Source organism: Capricornis sumatraensis, chromosome 4, assembly GCF_032405125.1.
Source record: "Capricornis sumatraensis isolate serow.1 chromosome 4, serow.2, whole genome shotgun sequence".
Taxonomy (NCBI): Eukaryota; Metazoa; Chordata; class Mammalia; order Artiodactyla; family Bovidae; genus Capricornis; species Capricornis sumatraensis.
The window spans coordinates 62,609,942-62,628,775 of NC_091072.1; the positions used below are offsets into that span (position 1 = coordinate 62,609,942).

At 35.5% G+C, this 18,834-nt stretch overlaps 1 protein-coding gene across 1 annotated transcript in view; it reads right to left on the reverse strand.

Annotated features, from left to right (window-relative positions):
- Positions 1-18,834, reverse strand: part of CEP290 (centrosomal protein 290) — a 90,220-nt gene that overhangs the window by 11,735 nt on the left and 59,651 nt on the right. Inside the window, exons 37-46 of the mRNA XM_068969709.1 lie at positions 18,543-18,756; positions 17,119-17,256; positions 15,343-15,564; positions 14,879-15,001; positions 14,100-14,245; positions 13,627-13,782; positions 7,801-7,924; positions 3,475-3,609; positions 1,033-1,119; positions 192-356 (exon numbers count right to left, since the gene is read on the reverse strand). Coding sequence (XP_068825810.1) covers positions 192-356; positions 1,033-1,119; positions 3,475-3,609; positions 7,801-7,924; positions 13,627-13,782; positions 14,100-14,245; positions 14,879-15,001; positions 15,343-15,564; positions 17,119-17,256; positions 18,543-18,756 — 1,510 coding nt within the window. The remainder of the gene's footprint in view (positions 1-191; positions 357-1,032; positions 1,120-3,474; positions 3,610-7,800; positions 7,925-13,626; positions 13,783-14,099; positions 14,246-14,878; positions 15,002-15,342; positions 15,565-17,118; positions 17,257-18,542; positions 18,757-18,834) is intronic.

Consider the following 18,834-nt stretch of genomic DNA (forward strand, 5'->3'; position numbering starts at 1 on the left):
GGAAATAGTAAGATGACCACATGATGCTACTGTAACACTTTAATCATTGTCTCCAATATTTTTTTCCACATGTGTAAAATATCTATTCATCCATTAAAGCCACTTTATATACTATATTTAAAACTGTCCTTAAAAATTAATACAAATTGTATCAGTATAACATTCTGTACAAATGGCATTAAGAATATTACCTTCAACTTTTCATTTTCCATCTCAATATTAGCCATTTTTTCACTGGTCAATATTCCTGATGCTTTTTTCAGCTGTTCATTTTCCCTTTGGACTTTTTCGACTACTTTTTTCATTAAACCAATGGTTTTTTCTAGTTCTGGGATTGTCTTTCCACTTCTACCAGACTAGGAAAAAAATGTTAACTTTTTATTTCATCAAATATTTTAGAAAGTACAGTATAAAGTACCAAGAATACAAGAGGTTTATTATTAAACTCATTGTTGATTCCTAACATTTGAAGCCAAAGTTTGTATTACTTCAACTCATTATAATAACTTTATGAAAGAGGAATTACAATCTTCACTTTACATACAAGAAAATCAACACTCAGAGAATTTGATATTCCTAAAGTCATGCAGCTAATAAGTAACAGCTTAAACCCAACATTAGTATATTAGCATTATAACTAAGAAGCTGCCATGAATATCATAAAAAGTAGTTACAAAATGTTAGAATCAGACCAAGAAGCAGTTAGTAATTACCTCAATGAATAGAAGGAAGATTCCTGGAAGTTAAATGTTTTCAAGATGTGGAGGGAGATGCAAAGAAAAAAGAGATGGTATAGAGTCCAAGTGGAATAAAAAGCATGTAAGATGTGACAGATGATGAAATTTATTAACTTCAAACAAAGAGAAAGCTTAGTGATGTTTTACACTGTACATGCAGCAGAATATAACTGAAACTAGAAGCACTAGTAAAGGCATATCAATACTGCTATGACATATCCAACCTTTCATTCTCACTTTCAGCATATCCCTTCTGAAGCTAAAACAAACATATGGCATACTCTCACATACTCACCCCTCTAACGTGGCCAAGTTTCCGCTCTACTTCTGCTTTTTCTTTCTTCAGAAATTCACACATTTCCTTCAAGTCTCTTACCTGATTCTAGAATATTAAAGAAAACATGTAACAGTTTAACACAGCTGTAGTCACTGATAAGGAAAGGCAAATCACCAGAACTACCAGCCTCTTCCAACGTATAGCTTAAGTAAACAAGTGGATCTTCCTAGTAATGAGAAGATTTTGAACTGTGACTTATGTTGAAGTAAAGTGTACTAATACAAGAGATTTTATATATGGATTTAAATATATATTTCCTACATTATTGCTTCAGTTCAGTTCAGTCGCTCAGTCATGACCAACTCTGTGACCCGATGGACTGGCAGTACACCAGGCCTCCCTGTCCATCATTACTGCCTTAGTATACAATAATAAATTTGAGTTCAGAACTCCTGATTTTAACTGTCCCATAAATTACATATGTAGAACCATATCCACATGGTACAAAAAAAATAAACAATTGCTCTGACACTGGTTCTAACAGTGTAAAAACCAGAATAAGAAGTAGGACATAGATTAATTATACTATTACCAGTGGAATTAACATGTTGCTAATATTCTAAGTTAAAAAAACAGAAATGAAACAGTCGAGAAAAAGACTCCAACAAATAGGATAAGATTTCGAAAACCAAAAATAAATTTATAACAAATATCAAAACAAAATTTCTAACAGAGATAATCATCCTAAACATTTTTAAAGGAAAAGGAGTGTGTCAAGGCTGTATATTGTCACCCTGCTTATTTAACTTATATGCAGAGCACATCATGAGAAACGCTGGACTGGAAAAAACACAAGCTGGAATCAAGATTGCCGGGAGAAATATCAATAATCTCAGATATGCAGATGACACCACCCTTATGGCAGAAAGTGAAGAGGAGCTAAAAAGCCTCTTGATGAAAGTGAAAGAGGAGAGTGAAAAAGTTGGCCTAAAGCTCAACATTCAGAAAACGAAGATCATGGCATCTGGTCCCATCACTTCATGGGAAACAGATGGGGAAACAGTGTCAGACTTTTTTTTTTTTTGGCTCCAAAATCACTGCAGATGGTGACTGCAGCCATGAAATTAAAAGACGCTTACTCCTTGGAAGGAAAGTTATGACCAAACTATTCAAAAGCAGAGACATTACTTTGCCGACTAAGATCCGTCTAGTCAAGGCTATGGTTTTTCCTGTGGTCATGTATGGATGTGAGAGTTGGACTGTGAAGAAGGCTGAGCACCAAAGAATTGATGCTTTTGAACTGTGGTGTTGGAGAAGACTCTTGAGAGTCCCTTGGACTGCAAGGAGATCCAACCAGTTCATTCTGAAGGAGATCAGCCCTGGGATTTCTTTGGAAGGAATGATGCTAAAGCTGAAATTCCAGTACTTGGGCCACCTCATAAGAAGAGTTGACTCACTGGAAAAAACTGATGCTGGGAGGGATTGGGGGCAGGAAAAGAAGGGGACGATTGAGGATGAGATGGCTGGATGGCATCACGGACTTGATGCACGTGAGTCTGAGTGAACTCCGGGAGATGGTGACGAACAGGGAGGCCTGGCGTGCTGCGATTCATGGGGTCGCAAAGAGTCGGACACCACTAAACGACTGAACTGAACTAAATTGAACGATATTTTAAGAGCTACCCTAATATTTTACTACTTTTCCAAATATTTTGAAATGTGGTACTGTTAATTAAACACACCAACTATCTTCTTGCCACACACACAGCATTTGAACTTGCCACTTCTGTTGTCTGGAATTCTTTTTCTAGTATCTTATGACCTACTTCCTTACCTGTCCCCTAGTTCTCTGCTAAAACATCATTTTATTAATAAGGCCTCCCCTTACTACTCTATTTTAAAGAGCAATCCCATATACTGTTGACTGCTGAACAATGTGGAGGTATAACTTATAGTCGTCCTCTATATCTGCAATTTCTCTGCATTCGTGGATTCAACCAACCATGGATCAGGTAAAACAGCAGTATTTACTATTGAAAAATATCCCCATATAAATGGACTCTCGTAGGTCAAGGGTCAACTATACCCCTATCCAACACCACACACGCACACACACACGAACCGTGCTTTTTCTTCTTAGCATTTAACATCAGCTGACATACAATATACTGATTTGCTTACCTATTATGAGCCTTCCTGCTGGAATATAAGCTCTACAAGTGCAAGAATTTTTCTGATGGCTGTTTCCCAGCACATGTATCTTTGTACCTGATACAAAGAAGGCCCTCAACAAATAACTGTTACATGAGTGAATGTAGAAAGTATAAACGCTACCATATTTTATGAATATGAGTTTCTGGCTTCTTCATAAGCTAACATAGTAAACATAACAATTAAGTAGGGAGAAAAAGGTTTTCAGGCATTAGACTTTCTAACTATAATAAAGAATATTAAATTTACCTTTAATCTTGGCAAATCTTTATTTGCTTGTTCAAGCTGAAATTTGAGTTCAATATTTTCGGATGACAACTTCAAGTTTTCCCTCTGGAGCTCCTGTTCTCTTTGATAATGATCATCTGAATCTATTCCTGAAGTCTTCAGGAAAATGAAGTTAGGAGTATTTTTAAGGTATATCAAATAGAAGCTGCATAAGACACGCTGGGTAAGAAAACACTATGCTAAAAGGGAACAGTGTTCCTCAAAAGAATGAGAAAACTGGAGAGCTCTAGATAAAACAACCATAAACAAACTCACAAAAGGTAATCAGTCTCTTGAAATTAATACAGAAAACAAAGTCAATATGATTTAATGATGTCCACACATATAATTAGTGGTTCTTTCAGTCCAAAATAAAATGTTATTGTTATCTGACTGTTATAGATTGCATTGTGCCCCAACCCCCATCAAACCCCCAAATTCGTATGTTTAAGTTCTAATTCCCAGTACCTCAAATGGCCTTATTTGGAGATAGGGCCTTTTCAGGCTATAAGATAATTAAGATAAAACAGGGTCACTAGGGTGGGCCTTAATCCAATGTCTGATGTACTTACACAAAAACAAAATTTGACACACAGATATATACAGAAAGGAGTAACTATAGAGACAAGGAGAAGCTAGCCATCTATGAGCCAGAAGAAAGGCCTGAAAGGATCCTTTCCCCAAAGCCTAAAGAAGAAATCAACTCTGCTGATACCTTGATTTTGGACTTCTGGTTTTCAGAACTGTGAGAATAAATTTCTGTTGCTTAAGCCATCAACTCCGCGGTGTTCTGTTATGGTTGCCATAGCAGACGAATACACAAGCCTACAAAAAGTGCCTCAATTCCTTCCTCCTTTAGAAAGCTATTCCTCATTCCTGGAGCTAAAATAATCACTCCCTCCTCTGAAATCCAGTAACACTTTATTTGCACTTGTTTTGGCATGAGTCTACCTTGGGGAGTTATTATCCATGTTCATATTTATTTCTCATCTAAACTGTACATTATTTGAAAGAGAAATCTGTGCTTATTTACTTTTTACTACAAAGTAGTAAAGATACCACTTATAAGATTGTTAAAGAGCATTATATGAGATAATGTTGTGAAAGCACTCAGAACAGTTTTAGTTTTTTCTCTCCCATTCTATTCTCTTGGCTTGATTAACTATCAAGTCAATAATTCCAGAGACATTATTATGATCATCATCATATTATATACTGATAATTATACATCATTATTAAAGTACAATATTCTGTAACTACATTTATTATACCTGGCTCTGTAACATCATTTGAATTAGCAGTAGGTTAAATACATTCTGACACTTTCGCTCTTTGGTTAAAAAAAAAAAGTAAAAACAAGAGTAAGTTTTCTTACATAAAACAGAGTTAAAGTAAAGAAATTAGAGATTAGGATGTAGAAAAGTAAAGGGATCCTGAGCTGAGAGCATATAACACAACACTGGCAGAAACACTGCATGTATCCACCTGATTTCTAACTGTCTGAGAGAATGTGTGCACATACGAACATACATAGCGGCAAGGAAAGAAGACAGACATGTTTCGTGGTCAGTAAACTATAGCAATGTGTTCCTACACTGTCAGATAATCCAAGTCTACATTCTGGTTCTACTACTATTAAGGTTAGAGTGAAGAAAGTGAAGTCGCTCAGTCGTGTCTGACTCTGTGCCACCCCATGAACCGCAGCCTACCAGGCTCCTCTGTCCACGGGATTTTCTGGGCAAGAGTACTGGAGTGGGTTGCCCCTGCCTTCTCCAACTGTAACCATTAAGGTTAACACTAAGCAAAACCAACCCCTTGTAAGGCCTTCTGTTTCTGCACCTTACAAGTGAAGGCACTGATACTTTGGCAAGCTGTAGTTTCCTATGCCTGAGCTCTTCCGTCTCCCTTACTTCATCTCTTCAGTCTACAAGAGCAATTTAATAAATGATAATCAGTACCCCTCACTGATAGTTAATAAAAGACTAATTCTATCTGATCACAGGAAAGACTAATTCTATCTGATCTTACATGGAGATATTTTTTTCAACAGTTCTCCTCACTAAAATACAGATGCAATTATTCAAGAAAGTGAATGTGGATCATTTTTTTCTTCCTATTCTCAGAAAACAAAAGTGCTAGCTGAGATTGTTTAAATTTTTGGAAAAAAAATTCTAGTAAAACTCATCTACAAAAGTAAAATAAATAAAAATTCTTGTATAATCAATTTCAGGGAGACTTACAAATTGTTCTGTAGAAGGAGAATCTTATTAAAAGGTATACACTGCTAAAAGTCAAGTTCTTAGGGGATAAGAGTTAGAGATAATACACAGATAATACTCAAATTCTCAATTACTTATTATCAAGTGAAAAAAAAGAAGCATTATGTGCCTGAAAAAGGAAATGAAATAAGAATTAAGTCATTTTTGCCCATTTTCTCTCAATTTAAATGTCTAACTTAATGAGGACTTAGGTGACTAGAATATCCAAGGTGGAAAGGAATGAACAAATGAATGAATGCTATTTGATTTCAACTCAGAACGAACTTCTCACTCTGGACTGCCATATAAATTGACCAGAAGTAGAGCATATGTAGAAAGTTCATTAACTGTAGAATCAGACCTCCAGATAAATCCTAGTTCTGCATCTTCTTGATCACAAGAGATGTTTCTCCAAGGTTCCCAAGTAAAACAGAAATAGTTCTCTGCAGAGTATTGTGAGAACTATACCTAGGCAATACATATAAACTCCCTTTTGTCATTATATAAAAAAGTATCTGTTATAATACAAGGCAAAAAGATCATCAAAGGAACTTGCTATGTATATTAGAATGTTACAGAGCATCATAACAGATTTTTATCAATATTTTCCCTGTAGTGAAATTTGACTTGCAGTGAGATTTTACAACATGCTGCATTAGGAATTTCTAAGGCAAAACAAACACTTCTAAAGGGCCTTATTTTTGTTATTCTGTTATCTAATCTAATACTTTTTAGTGAATACCAGTAGTAAAACAGAGAATACTAAAATGAATTAAAGAAATGCACGACCACTAAGTTTTAGTAGGAACTAGTCAAATACTGGGGTTTAAGAAGTTTATTAACAGTTAATATTTTTTACAAATCTGACACAATTTGTTTCCATTTGTACCGTACGTATATGCTACTTGCTATAAGGAAACTCAGCCAACAGAGAAATAAAGGACTGCCATGTACTCAAACTTGGGCCACTTCACTTCTTGGCTGGACTGGCGCACTGGTTTCAGAGTGTGCCTCTGAACCCTCCTCAGCACACTGATTCAGGGCAGCCACCCCTGTGGCCCAGCCACGGTCCTCTCCAGAAGATTCTGCTGGATCCACGTGCTTGCCGTGACTCACTTCTTCAGTTATGTGTCCCTTTTCTTTCTGATCTTGCTTAGCTTTCTCTTCCCTATTTTTATCTTCCTGCTCATCATTTTCACAGCAGTCTTGATTAATCTGCTGAACTTCAGGATTTGGATCATTTTCAAAATTGGGGTTAAAATCGGTCAAGGTACCTTCAGTTGACCTAAATGGACTTGATGTATTGTTTGTTCTTGACTCAGATTTATTTAACTCCATAGGACCTACAGTATCTTCTGCTTTGTGTTTTTCTTCATTACTGTAATACTGTAGATTATGTCTAGGTACCTGATGATGTAAGTTGGCACTAACACCTATTTCTTTCTTATTTTTAATTCTCAGTACTGTTACGCGATTGTTTTGGTTCCTGTGTAAACTGTTCTTTTTGTGAAAAATATTATGCCTGTATTTATTAACACTGGTAGCAAGAGGAGAAAGCGTAGTTGTGTCACATAACAGATTCTGCTTGAAGCAGACAGAAGAAAAGAAACAGGAAAAGAAAAGGAAAAAAATAATAAAAATAATAAAAATATACACACAAGTGTTTTAAAATAAGACACAACAAATAATTCTACATTAATCAGACTATAAAGACACACTAGAAATGTATCACACACATAAATGGATACAACGTTATAACGTATCTTCCTAATTTATCTAACTATGTGTTCTTGTTACAACAGAACTCATAACTACATTTAAAATCTACTGAAATCATTTGTAATGAAGCTTTATGCAAAGCATAAGAACCACAAATTTATATTATGTAAAAGGAATTAAAGAAAACATATATCTTTACCAAGTAAAAACAAAAGCTGGATTTATTATATTAATATTAATGAGAAGGATCTACTATTTCTAGCTAGATAAAGGCAGAAATTATTTCACTTTTAAACTTTAGAATTAAAACAATGAAAAGATATGCACTTACTGAAGGCCGAGAATATGCATCCTTTGAAAACTGCTTTTCTAAAGCATGAAGCTTTTCTTGGAGGTATTTATTTTGCAAACGTAAGTCTTCTATAACAGAATCTCGAGGAAGAGCTTGATGAGTCCTATGAACAATAATCAGACTCTTTATTATTCAAACTGCCAACTCTTTACTGTTTTATTACATTAGAATACAGAAAAATATATTTTTAACACTGTATTTTAAATTCTACAAAACTTCAAAACTGTACAGAAATTAAATTAGGATATGACTATTCTATAAAATGATCCTCTACAGAGGATTTCATGGCTAGCCTCCTTTAAAGTAAGAGTTAAAAAGCGTATTTTGATTTAAAGAAATGCATTAACATTTGTAAAGAACATACATCTATTTTGGGATTGTGTAAGATAACTGAATAAAAATACCTACTATTTTTAAAACATTACATAATAGTTTCATAATATTCATGTGCTTTTCAAAAAGTTCAAGGATTTTAATAGGTTCTTAGTGGGGCCAGATAACCTGTTTTTTTCAGTTTACACTCATCTGCATGATGTACAAGGCCCTCCACTATCTGGCACAATCCCATCTGTTCAGCACAGTTGTCCAGGAGTTTTCCCTTACTGAGGAATATACATCCACTCTTACCCACACAAGAAAGATCACTTCTCCCCCTATGTCTCTGCTAGGGTTCTCTTTTCTCAGAATGTCCTTTCTCCCTTTAATAGCTACATGTGATTCATAAAATTCACAAATTCACATTTGAACTGAGAGAGAAGACAAGTTGAAGTTCTCTTTTATAAAGTCTTCTCAATTATTTCAGCCTACATAGAGTCATACTGTTCATACTAGAAAAGAAGCTATTAAATATCTAGAAGTATTAGAAGGTTTCAACAGTAAAATATTTTGATCCTTCTGAAAACTGCAAAAAAGAATAAAAGACTTGGTTTTATTCTGAATATATGCTTAGACTAAGAAAAACAAGGAAGCTAGGTCCAGACAGTGGCTATAAACAGGTGTCAAAAGGAAGAGAAAATTTTCAATCACTTTTTTCTTCACCACCAAGGAAAATTCTGAAGAATTTAAGAAACAGTCATTTAGAAGGGAAGGAAATGGAATGTAGGTAGCTCATGGAGACTTTGAAAAGTAAATATTGTACAGACTGGGATAAAGTTCTGGAATTTGAAATATCAGCACACAGGTGATAAATTTACCTCTTTCTTTCCTCTATTATTTCCTAGCCTCAATAAAACACAGCTTGAAACATGAAGATGAGCATCAGCAAGGCTTCAAGTTCTAGCTTGAGCAGGAGCAAGGGCACTTAAGAACACTTAATACTCTTAGGCACTGCAAAAATCCCTCCTTATTTTTCTCTCCTATCGCAACCCTCAGGCAATCCCAAGGGAGTGGTGGCAAAGGCTGCAAAGGAAATTCAAAGGAGCCGAAATTTTTAGGGAGACGAATCTTCCCCAATTGGTAGAGCTGTGATTAGTAAATGGGGAAGGCAAAGTAGGGACCCCACCACCACATGTCCCCTTTTTTGCTCTCTTGCTGCTGGCTTAGATGCAGACAAGAGCACAACAGCTGAAGTGCACAGTATAACCGGGCAACTAAAGCCTCAGAATGTGCCTTAAAGTACCAAAAAGGGGGGCTTCCCTGGTGGCTCAGCATTAAAGAATCTGCCTGTGATGCAAGAGACACAAGTTCAATCCCTGGGTCAGGAAGATCCCCTGGAAGAAGAAATGGCAACCCATTCCAGTATTCTTGCCTAGGAAATCCCATGGAAAGAGGATCCTGTTGAGCTACAGTTCATGAGGTTGCAAAGAACTGGACACAACTTTGTGACGAAACAATAACAAGCAAAAAGAGGAGCCTGAAAGAAACCAAATGTATCAGTGAGATGACAGAAGAAAAGAGCTCTAGAAAGGAATCTTATAAAGTAGTTAATGAAGTACTGAGCTCACCCCTGAGCATGCATAAATGCATCTGATCCTAATCTGAACATTAAAGAATCTGAGAACTGACCTAACAGAAGACAGCCAACATACCAGACTGTCAATAGGGAAGTGCTCAGGCAGAACAAAGCAAAAGAGCACTGTAAAAGTTTTGAAAATGGTACTGGAACCACAGCCCACAGAAAGCAGGTTAAAAAATGGGGCTGAGCCTATCTAGACCTGCTAAAACAAAAATACTGCCTTTTCCACAGAATTCAATCAAGATCCAGAGTCGCAGAATATAACATTCAGAAGCTCAATAATATAATCTGTATTATGTGATGTAAAAAGAACCAGAAACATCTCTACTCACATGCGAAAAGAATAACCAGAACTCAAGCTTAAGATAAAACACAATTATTTTCAGTTCAGTTTAGTCACTCAGCCGTGTCTGACTCTTTGAGATCCCATTGACTGCAGCATGTAAGTCTTCCCTGTCCATCACCAACTCCTAAAGCTTTCTCAAACTCGTCCATCGAGTTGGTGACGTCATCCAACAATCTCATCCTCTGTTGTCCTCTTCTCCTCCCGCCTTCAATCTTTCTCAGCATCAGGGTCTTTTCTGATGAGTCAGTTCTTCGCATCAGGTGGCCAAAGAATTGGAGTTTCAGCTTCAACATCATTCCTTCCAATGAATATTCAGGACTGATTTCCTTTAGGATGGACTGGTTGGATCTCCTTGCAGTCCAAGGGACTCTCAAGAGTCTTCTCCAACACCACAGTTCAAAACCATCAATTCTTCAGCGCTCGGTTTTCTTATTGGTCCAACTCTCACATCCATACATGACTACTGGAAAAAACAAAGCTTTGACTACATAGACCTTTGTGGGCAAAGTAATGTCTCAGCTTTTTAATATGCTATCTAGGTTGGCCATAGCTTTTCTTCCAAGGAGTAAGCGTCTTTTCATTTCATGGCTGCAGTGACCATATGCAGTGATTTTGGAGCCCCCCAGAATAAAGCCTCTCCCTGTTTCCATTGTTTCCTCACCTATTTACCATGACGTTATGGGACTGGATGCCATGATCTTAGTTTTCTGAATGTTGAGTTTTCAGTCAACTTTTTTCACTCTCTTTCACTTTCATCAAGAGGCTCTTTAGTTTTTCTTCACTTTCTGCCATAGGGTGGTGTCATCTGCATATCTGAGGTTATTGATATTTATCCTGGCAATCTTGATTCCAGCTTGTGCTTCATTCAGCCTGGCATTTCACGATATACTCTGCATATAAGTTAAATAAGCAGAATGACAATATCAACCTTGATGTATCCCTTTCCCTATTTGGAACCAGTCTGTTGTTCCATGCCCAGGTCTAACTGTGGCTTCTTGATCTACAAACACATTTCTCAGGAGGCAGGTAAGGAGGTTTGGTATTCCCATCATTTTAAGAATTTTCCACAGTTTGTTGTGATCTATGCAGTCAAAGACTTTGGCATAGTTAATAAATCAGAAGTAGATGTTTTCTGGAATCTCTGGCTTTATCTATGATCCAACAGATGTTAGCAATTTGATCTCTGGTTCCTCTGCTTTTTCTGAATCCAGCTTGAACATCTGGAAGTTCATGGTTCATGTGCTGTTGAAGCCTCACTTGCAGAATTTTGAGCATTACTTTGCTAGCATGTGAGATGAGTGCAATTGTGCAGGAGTTTCAACATTCTTTGGCATTGCCTTTCTTTGGGATTGGAATGAAAACTGACCTTTTCCAGTCCTGTGGCCACTGCTGAGTTTCTCAAATTTGCTGGCATATTGAGTGCAGCACTTTAATAGCATCATATTTTACGATATGAAATAGCTCAACTTGAATTCCATCACCTCCACTAGCTTTGTTTGTAGTGATGCTTCCTAAGGCCCACTTGACTTTGCATTCCAGGATGTCTGGCTCTAGGTGAGTGATCACACCATCATGGTTACCTGGGTCATGAAGATCTTTTCTGTATAGTTCTTCTGTGTATTATTGACACCTCTTCTTAATATCTTCTGCTTCTGTTAGGTTCATACCATATCTGTCCTTTATTGTGCCCATCTTTGCAAGAAATGTTCCCTTGGTATCTCTAATTTTCTTGAAGAGATCTCTAGTCTTTCCCATTCTGTTGTTTTCCTCTATTTCTTTGCACTGATCACTGAGGAAGGCTTTCTTATCCTTCCATGCTATTGTTTGGAACTCTGCATTCAAATGGGTATATCTTTACTTTTCTCCTTTGCCTTTCGTTTCTCTTCTTTTCTCAGCTATTTGTAAGGCCTTCTCAGACAACCATTTTGCCTTTTTGCATTTTTCTTGGGGACATTCTTGATCACTGCCTCCTGAACAATGTCATAAACCTCCGTCCATAGTTCTTCAGGCACTCTGTCTATCAGATCTATTCCCTTGAATCTATTTATCACTTCCACTGTATAATCATAAGGGATTTGATTTAGGTCATACCTGAATGGTCTAGTGGTTTTCCCTACTTTCTAAAATTTAAGTCTGAATTTGGAAATAAGGAGGTCATGATCTGAGCCACAGTCAGCTCCCGGTCTTGTTTTTGCTGACTGTATAGAGCTTCTTCATCTTTGGCTGCAAAGAATATAATCAATCTGATTTCAATACTGACCATCTAGTGATGTCCATGTGTAAAGTCTTCTCTAGTGTTGTTGGAAGAGGGTGTTTGCTATGACCAGTGTGTTCCCTTGGCCAAACTCTGTTAGCCTTTGTCCTGCTTCATTCTGTACTCCAAGGCAAAACTTGCCTGTCACTCCAGGTGTCTCTTGACTTCCTACTTTTGCATTCCAGTCCCCTACATTGAAAAGGACATCTTTTTTGGGTGTTAGTTCTAGAAGGTCTTGTAGGTATTCATAGAAACGATCAACTTCAACTTCTTCAACATTACTGGTTAGGGCACACACTTGGATTACTGTGATATTGAATGGTTTGCCTTGGAAATGAACAGAGATCATTCTGTCGTTTTTGAGACTGCAGCCAAGTATTGCATTTTGGACTCTTGTTGACTATGATGGCTACTCTATTTCTTCTAAGGGATTCTTGCCCGCAGTAGTAGATATAATGGTCATCTGAGTTAAATTCACCCATTCCAGTCCATTTTAGTTCACTGATTCCTAGAATGTCGATGTTGACCTTTTGTATCTCCTGCTTGACCACTTCTAATTTACCTTGATTCGTGGACCTAACATTCCAGGTTCCTATGCAATAGTGTTTCTTACATCATCAGACTTTTACTTCCATCACCAGTCACATCCACAACTGGGTGCTGTTTTCCGCTTTGGCTCTGTCTCTTCATTCTTTCTGCTGTTATTTCTCTACTCTTCTCCAGCAGCATATGGGCACCTATCAATCTGGGCAGTTCCTCTTTCAGTGTCCTGTCGTTTTGCCTTTCATACTGTGCATAGGGTTCTCAAGGCAAGAATACTGAAGTGGTTTGCCACTGCCTTCTCCAGTGGAGCATGTTTTGTCAGAGCTCTCCACCTTGACCTGTCTGTCTTGAGTGGTGCTACATGGCATGGCTCATAGTTTCATTGCGTTAAACAAGTTTGTGGTCCATGTAATCAGTTTGATTAGTTTTCTGTGATTGTGGTTTTCATTCTGTCTGCCCTCTGAGGGATAAGGATAAGGGGCTTCTTAAAGCTTCCTGATGCGAGAGACTGACTGTGGGGGAAACTGGGTCTAGTTCTGATGTGTGGGGCCATGCTTAGTAATTTCTGACTAAGAGTTACTGCTGTCTCTTCAAGTAGACTAGTAAATTCCTAAAGGAATTGTCTTGAACTTCTCTATGTTACCCAGTGCCACTTATGGTATATGTATGGTTTATTATATGCTTCTGCATTTTAATGTATTAGCTTACCTCATATATGATATGTCATTTTCTAAGTCAAGATTTCTCTTTTTTAATTCTTCTAACTCTTTTTCTGACTCCAACACTCGCACTGCCATAACCTGATCAACAGTCAGGCCAGTTGTTTTTAGTTTCCTTTGCAGGGTAAGTTTCTCTTTATCAGCTCTGTGGGATTTAATACAGAATCATGAAAATGTACCATTCACTGGCTTGTTCAATTTATTAAATTGTAGCTTCCTTATTATAAGATGTATGTTTGTACAAAAACGAGATCATTCTCTATTTGCTATGAGCTAAATTAACAAAATTCCACTTAGAAATTGTTAAAATATATTTAACACATATTTTTAAAAAAATAAAAAGTGAAATATAGATAATAAATGATAAAGCTGGAGAATTTCTCATTTTAGCAAGTACACAAAAACTATATAACTTTCAGGTAAATGAAAAAGTATACATAATTAGTTTTACATCAAACTCACTTGGCAAAAAGATCCTTCAAAGTAGTCAATTGCTTTGTTAGGATATAGACTTCCCCCTCTTTCTCTTTTAACTTGTTTCGAATTCCCTCTATTTTGGTTTGCCATTTTTTACCTTCTTCCCACCGAATTACTTCTTCTCTGGCACTCTGTAAGTAATAACAAATTATTTACAAGTTTAATTACATGGATTTTAGCCAATTTGAGTTCTTCTTTGGATTATTTCTATCAATAAGTTTTTTACTACAAAACAGTTTACTAGTTAACTTGTAAGAAAATTTCAAGCTATTTTTCACACTACAGAATCAATTTATGAGTGGGTTGGTTTATTGATTGTTACTGCAAACACTGAATATATCCAAGTCCCTCTGTTTACTCTGAAATAATAATCCACTCCACTGAAAGATTAAATAGGACACATCTGGGTCAAGAATGAAGGATAAAAATGCCCAGATTTCTTTCCCAAAGGTCTGTATAAACCAATCTATATAAACAATTACACTGGGAAAAGTGATAAATACAGCTGAATATATATGGTATAAAGGGATTTTGGATGTACTGTAATGTCAGAAAGAAGAGTAATTTCTGAGGAAGACGTACTGATGTCTCTTCAAGTAGACTAGTAAATTCCTAAAGGACAGACACTTGTCTTGAATGCCTCTATGTTACCTAGTACCACTTATGGTATATGTATCAGGTCTACAGATCAACAAATTACCTAGTCTTCAACTACACATTTAACTATCACTACCTTAAACATATCAGTACATCTCTTCACATACCTTTTCTTTCATAGGTTTCATTTCTGCTTCATCCACTTTTCTTTCCAGTTGGCTTTCTAGCTTTTTAATTTTCTTTTGGAGTTCTTCAATTAAACTTTGTTTGTTATCTATCAAAGGTTTGCCCTAAAAAACAAGATGTAGTTTTACATTAAACAAGCATAAAAGTATCAAACAAAATACACAATAAATATTCCAACTGTAGAAACTTTGAGACTACAGCTAACCATACTTTCTAAATGACACTGTTGATACTTAAGCATAACATGGTAACTACTTCTATATTTTAATAAGATATGCTACTTTAAAACTACAAATACAATAGAGGTCACTGAAGGAATTAGCGGCTACATTAATCAAAGTGATTTGAAAGCTAGTTTCAGCAAATATTATAGAAAAAATGAAAAAGTGGAAATAAACTACTACCTGTTTATTATAAATCAAAACATTATCACAAATAAGACTACCTGTAATCCACTGGTTAATCTTTTAATTTGCCTCTTCAGTTCATTATTCTCTTGATCAACTCCATCTTTCTCTCTAAGTACTTTACCATAGGCTTTTTGTTTATTTTGAAGTTCATTGGTTAAGTCATTTAAATTATCAGTTAGTGAGTTTTCTCTGTTTTTACTTGTTTTAAGAGCTTCTTTAAGTTTTAAAATATTTTCACTTAAATCTTCAATTTGTGACTAATACAAGACAAAGAAAGGTGTAAATCGTGAATCTTCAGCAAATATCAATAATAAAAGCAATAATAATAAAGTACACCACTAATACTTACTAATAAGAAAGTTTCAATCTAAATTCTTAAGTACACACATGCAAAAAAACCCACCACAAACTATATAAATTCTTCTATCCTCATTTCAAATGAACTAAGTCTACCTTCAGGGAAAAAACAAAACATAAAAAAACAGTCTAAAGCAATTCATCTTCAGCAAACACCTAGAACCAAAATTTCATCAACTAAGCAAATGTTTCATTTTGGCTGATTTAATTTATTAGAAAAACAAGTAAATATCACTGTATAAAGCATTTAAAAAAAATACTGTGAAGCCTAAGAACAGCATAAAACAAAAATCTTTTAGTAGTTTGTATTCTATTTTGTAAAGACAAGACATAAAAGGGCAGCTCACAATACTAGACAGTATACATAAGCCACTAGAAAGGAGTTCCAAGCTGTCCTAGATGGCAACATAGATGGGATTATTCGTCCTTAATATATGTTTTGTTGAATAAATTATTACAGGCCCAAAGGGATTATCAATAGCCCTAATAGGAAATTAGTAGTAGTATAGCAGTTACACAAAATACAAACTCCCTTGGAAAAGTCAAAAATTGTTTCAAGAAAAATGACTGGAAGTTTTTGAGGAATTCAGAGCAGAAATTTCGACAAAGAGAAAGGGACTGATCATCACAGGGCTATACCTATTTACATATTTATGACTTATTGGATTTTTATTATCAAATATGCTAATAATCTCAATAGGTCCAATAGGAGATTTAAAAAATCTGAGTAAAATCCAGTCCTTCCATGGTTTAATGGTGATAAAGGGTATATATAAAAACCAAAAGTAAATAAAAATTACAAACAAAATAAAACATATAAAAACTATATGTTTTTATGTTTTAAAAAAACTATATATTTTATGTTTTACAAAATAAAACATAAAATTTTTCATTTTATTTAAACTGTATGAAACTCTATGTAAAGAAATTTAAAAATCACAATTAAATGTACACATTTTAGAGAAAAAACATTTTCATACAGTAACAAACCTAATAACTAGGTAAGAAAATAATACACTGTCAAAAATTAATAAATAATTTAAAAAAGAAAAGGCGTTAATGTTGGACAGCCCTATAGATTAAATGTGGACCACATAATTTCCATAAACTATTTCAGGGGCTAAAAGAGGAAAGTCAATTAAGTCATATTATGAACTTAGCAAAAACTAATCTCACTTATCAATACAGAATTTAAAAAGCCTAAGAAAAATGTTTCTTAAATTTAATTCTATTGAGGACTGTCTTATAAAGGACTACTCTATACTAACCTTCAAGACAATATTCAGTGAATATGGTAAAGATATTTAGTGTTCAAAATGTGCACATCTATGCACTAATTATTTATTAGAATAAATTTCTTATTCATTATCAAAATTATTATATATCTAAGTGAATTTTCTTCCAACAGGAATTAGTGGGAATTCTGTTATATGAATGCACACGTTCATGTTCACCTTTAGCTCTTTAGTATGTCGATCCACAATTTGTTGAACATTGAGATTTGCCTCTTTCTGAGAAGTCACGGAAATAATACGTTCTTCAGCTGCTGCTGTCATTTCTGCCCGAAGTTCCAAAAGTGCCCGACTAAGTGCCTAAAAATTCCAAAACATACATAATTTTTAAAAAATGACACTTTATATGAGAAACGTGTAATATAAAATATACATAAGATTCATTACTTTGAACTATTCTCTTATAATACCATGTGTTTAATCAGTGTTCATAAACAATCCAGCTGTTTCAAACGGATTTCCATTAGTAAGTTCTTCCCAAATTGAGTGTAAGAATCCAAAATCTTAATAATGATAATTGTGAAAATCTAGCATTAAATCAAACAATCTGCATTACCCAACCCAGGCATGTTCTGTTCTCAAAATTCTAAGCTGAAATATTTATTTAAATGACTCACTTAATATATGCTTCCATGTGAAATTAACTGAATTTAAGAAGACAAAGTTACAAGATTAGAAAAGACTTAAAATTTGCCAATAAATTTCATGAGCTAACACAGAAAAACAGTAGCATCTTCTAAAACAGTTAATTATATACAAAATCTGAGATAAGTGGAAAACAAACTAATCAACCTGTTAATCCACTGACCAACCCCTTTTCACAGCACTGTCTCTGAGATCTCCTTCTTTAATTTTCCTCCTCTTATCCTATCTCCCTCTTAATCCCCAGAACTGTTTAAAATTTTTCAATTATTTAAATTGTTTAAAATGGCCTCAGTAACAGAGCATCTTAACAGAAAAGGAGAGAAAATATTTTCAAGAAGATTTTTCTTTATTGAGATGGCTAGATGACATCACTGACTCGATGGACGTGAATCTGAGTGAACTCTGGGAGATGGTGATGGACAGGGAGGCCTGGAGTGCTGCGATTCATGGGGTCACAAAGAGTCGGACACGACTGAGCGACTGAACTGAACTGAACCCACAAATCAGACTGATAACATAGAAAGATAAGCTAGACAATGCATAGATGTGTTAGTTGCTCAGTCGTGTCCAACTCTTTATGACCCTATGGACTGCAGCCCACCAGGCTCCTCTGTCCATGAAATCCTCCATGGAGTGAGTAGCCATTTCCTTCTTCAGGGATCTTCCCAATCCAGTGATCGAACCCAGGTCTCCTGCATTGGAGACATATTCTTTACTGTCTAAGCCACCAGGAGAGCCCAAGTTGGACTATATTTGAACTTAAAAACACCACCAATTTATAGGGCTTTCTAAAAGAGTTATCTTCAAAGACCCAACCTTGCTTAACAGCTTAAGATAACGCTTATACTTTTTATTACAACAGAGAGATGCATGCTATCATCTTTTACAAATCTTCACTAACAGCATTCTACCACATGTTTTAACTTTCTATTGTTACTTACTTTTTGTTGTTTCTCTTTCAAGGCTAATTGGCTCTTTAGCCTTTCTACTAGATTTCTCATTGTAGTTGTTGGAGCTCTTGAATTTGCTTCTTTTTGAGTCTGAAGTTCAGATTTTAAACTTTGTGACTCCTTTTGTGATTGCACCAGAAGACACCTCAAATTCTCTACTTCTGCTTTTATTTTTTTCACTTCATCTGCATGATTTTCTTGGAGCCTAATATACAGCAAACATATGTATTTAGTAGAGTGGTTGCAGCAATTCGGAGAAGGCAATGGCACCCCACTCCAGTAC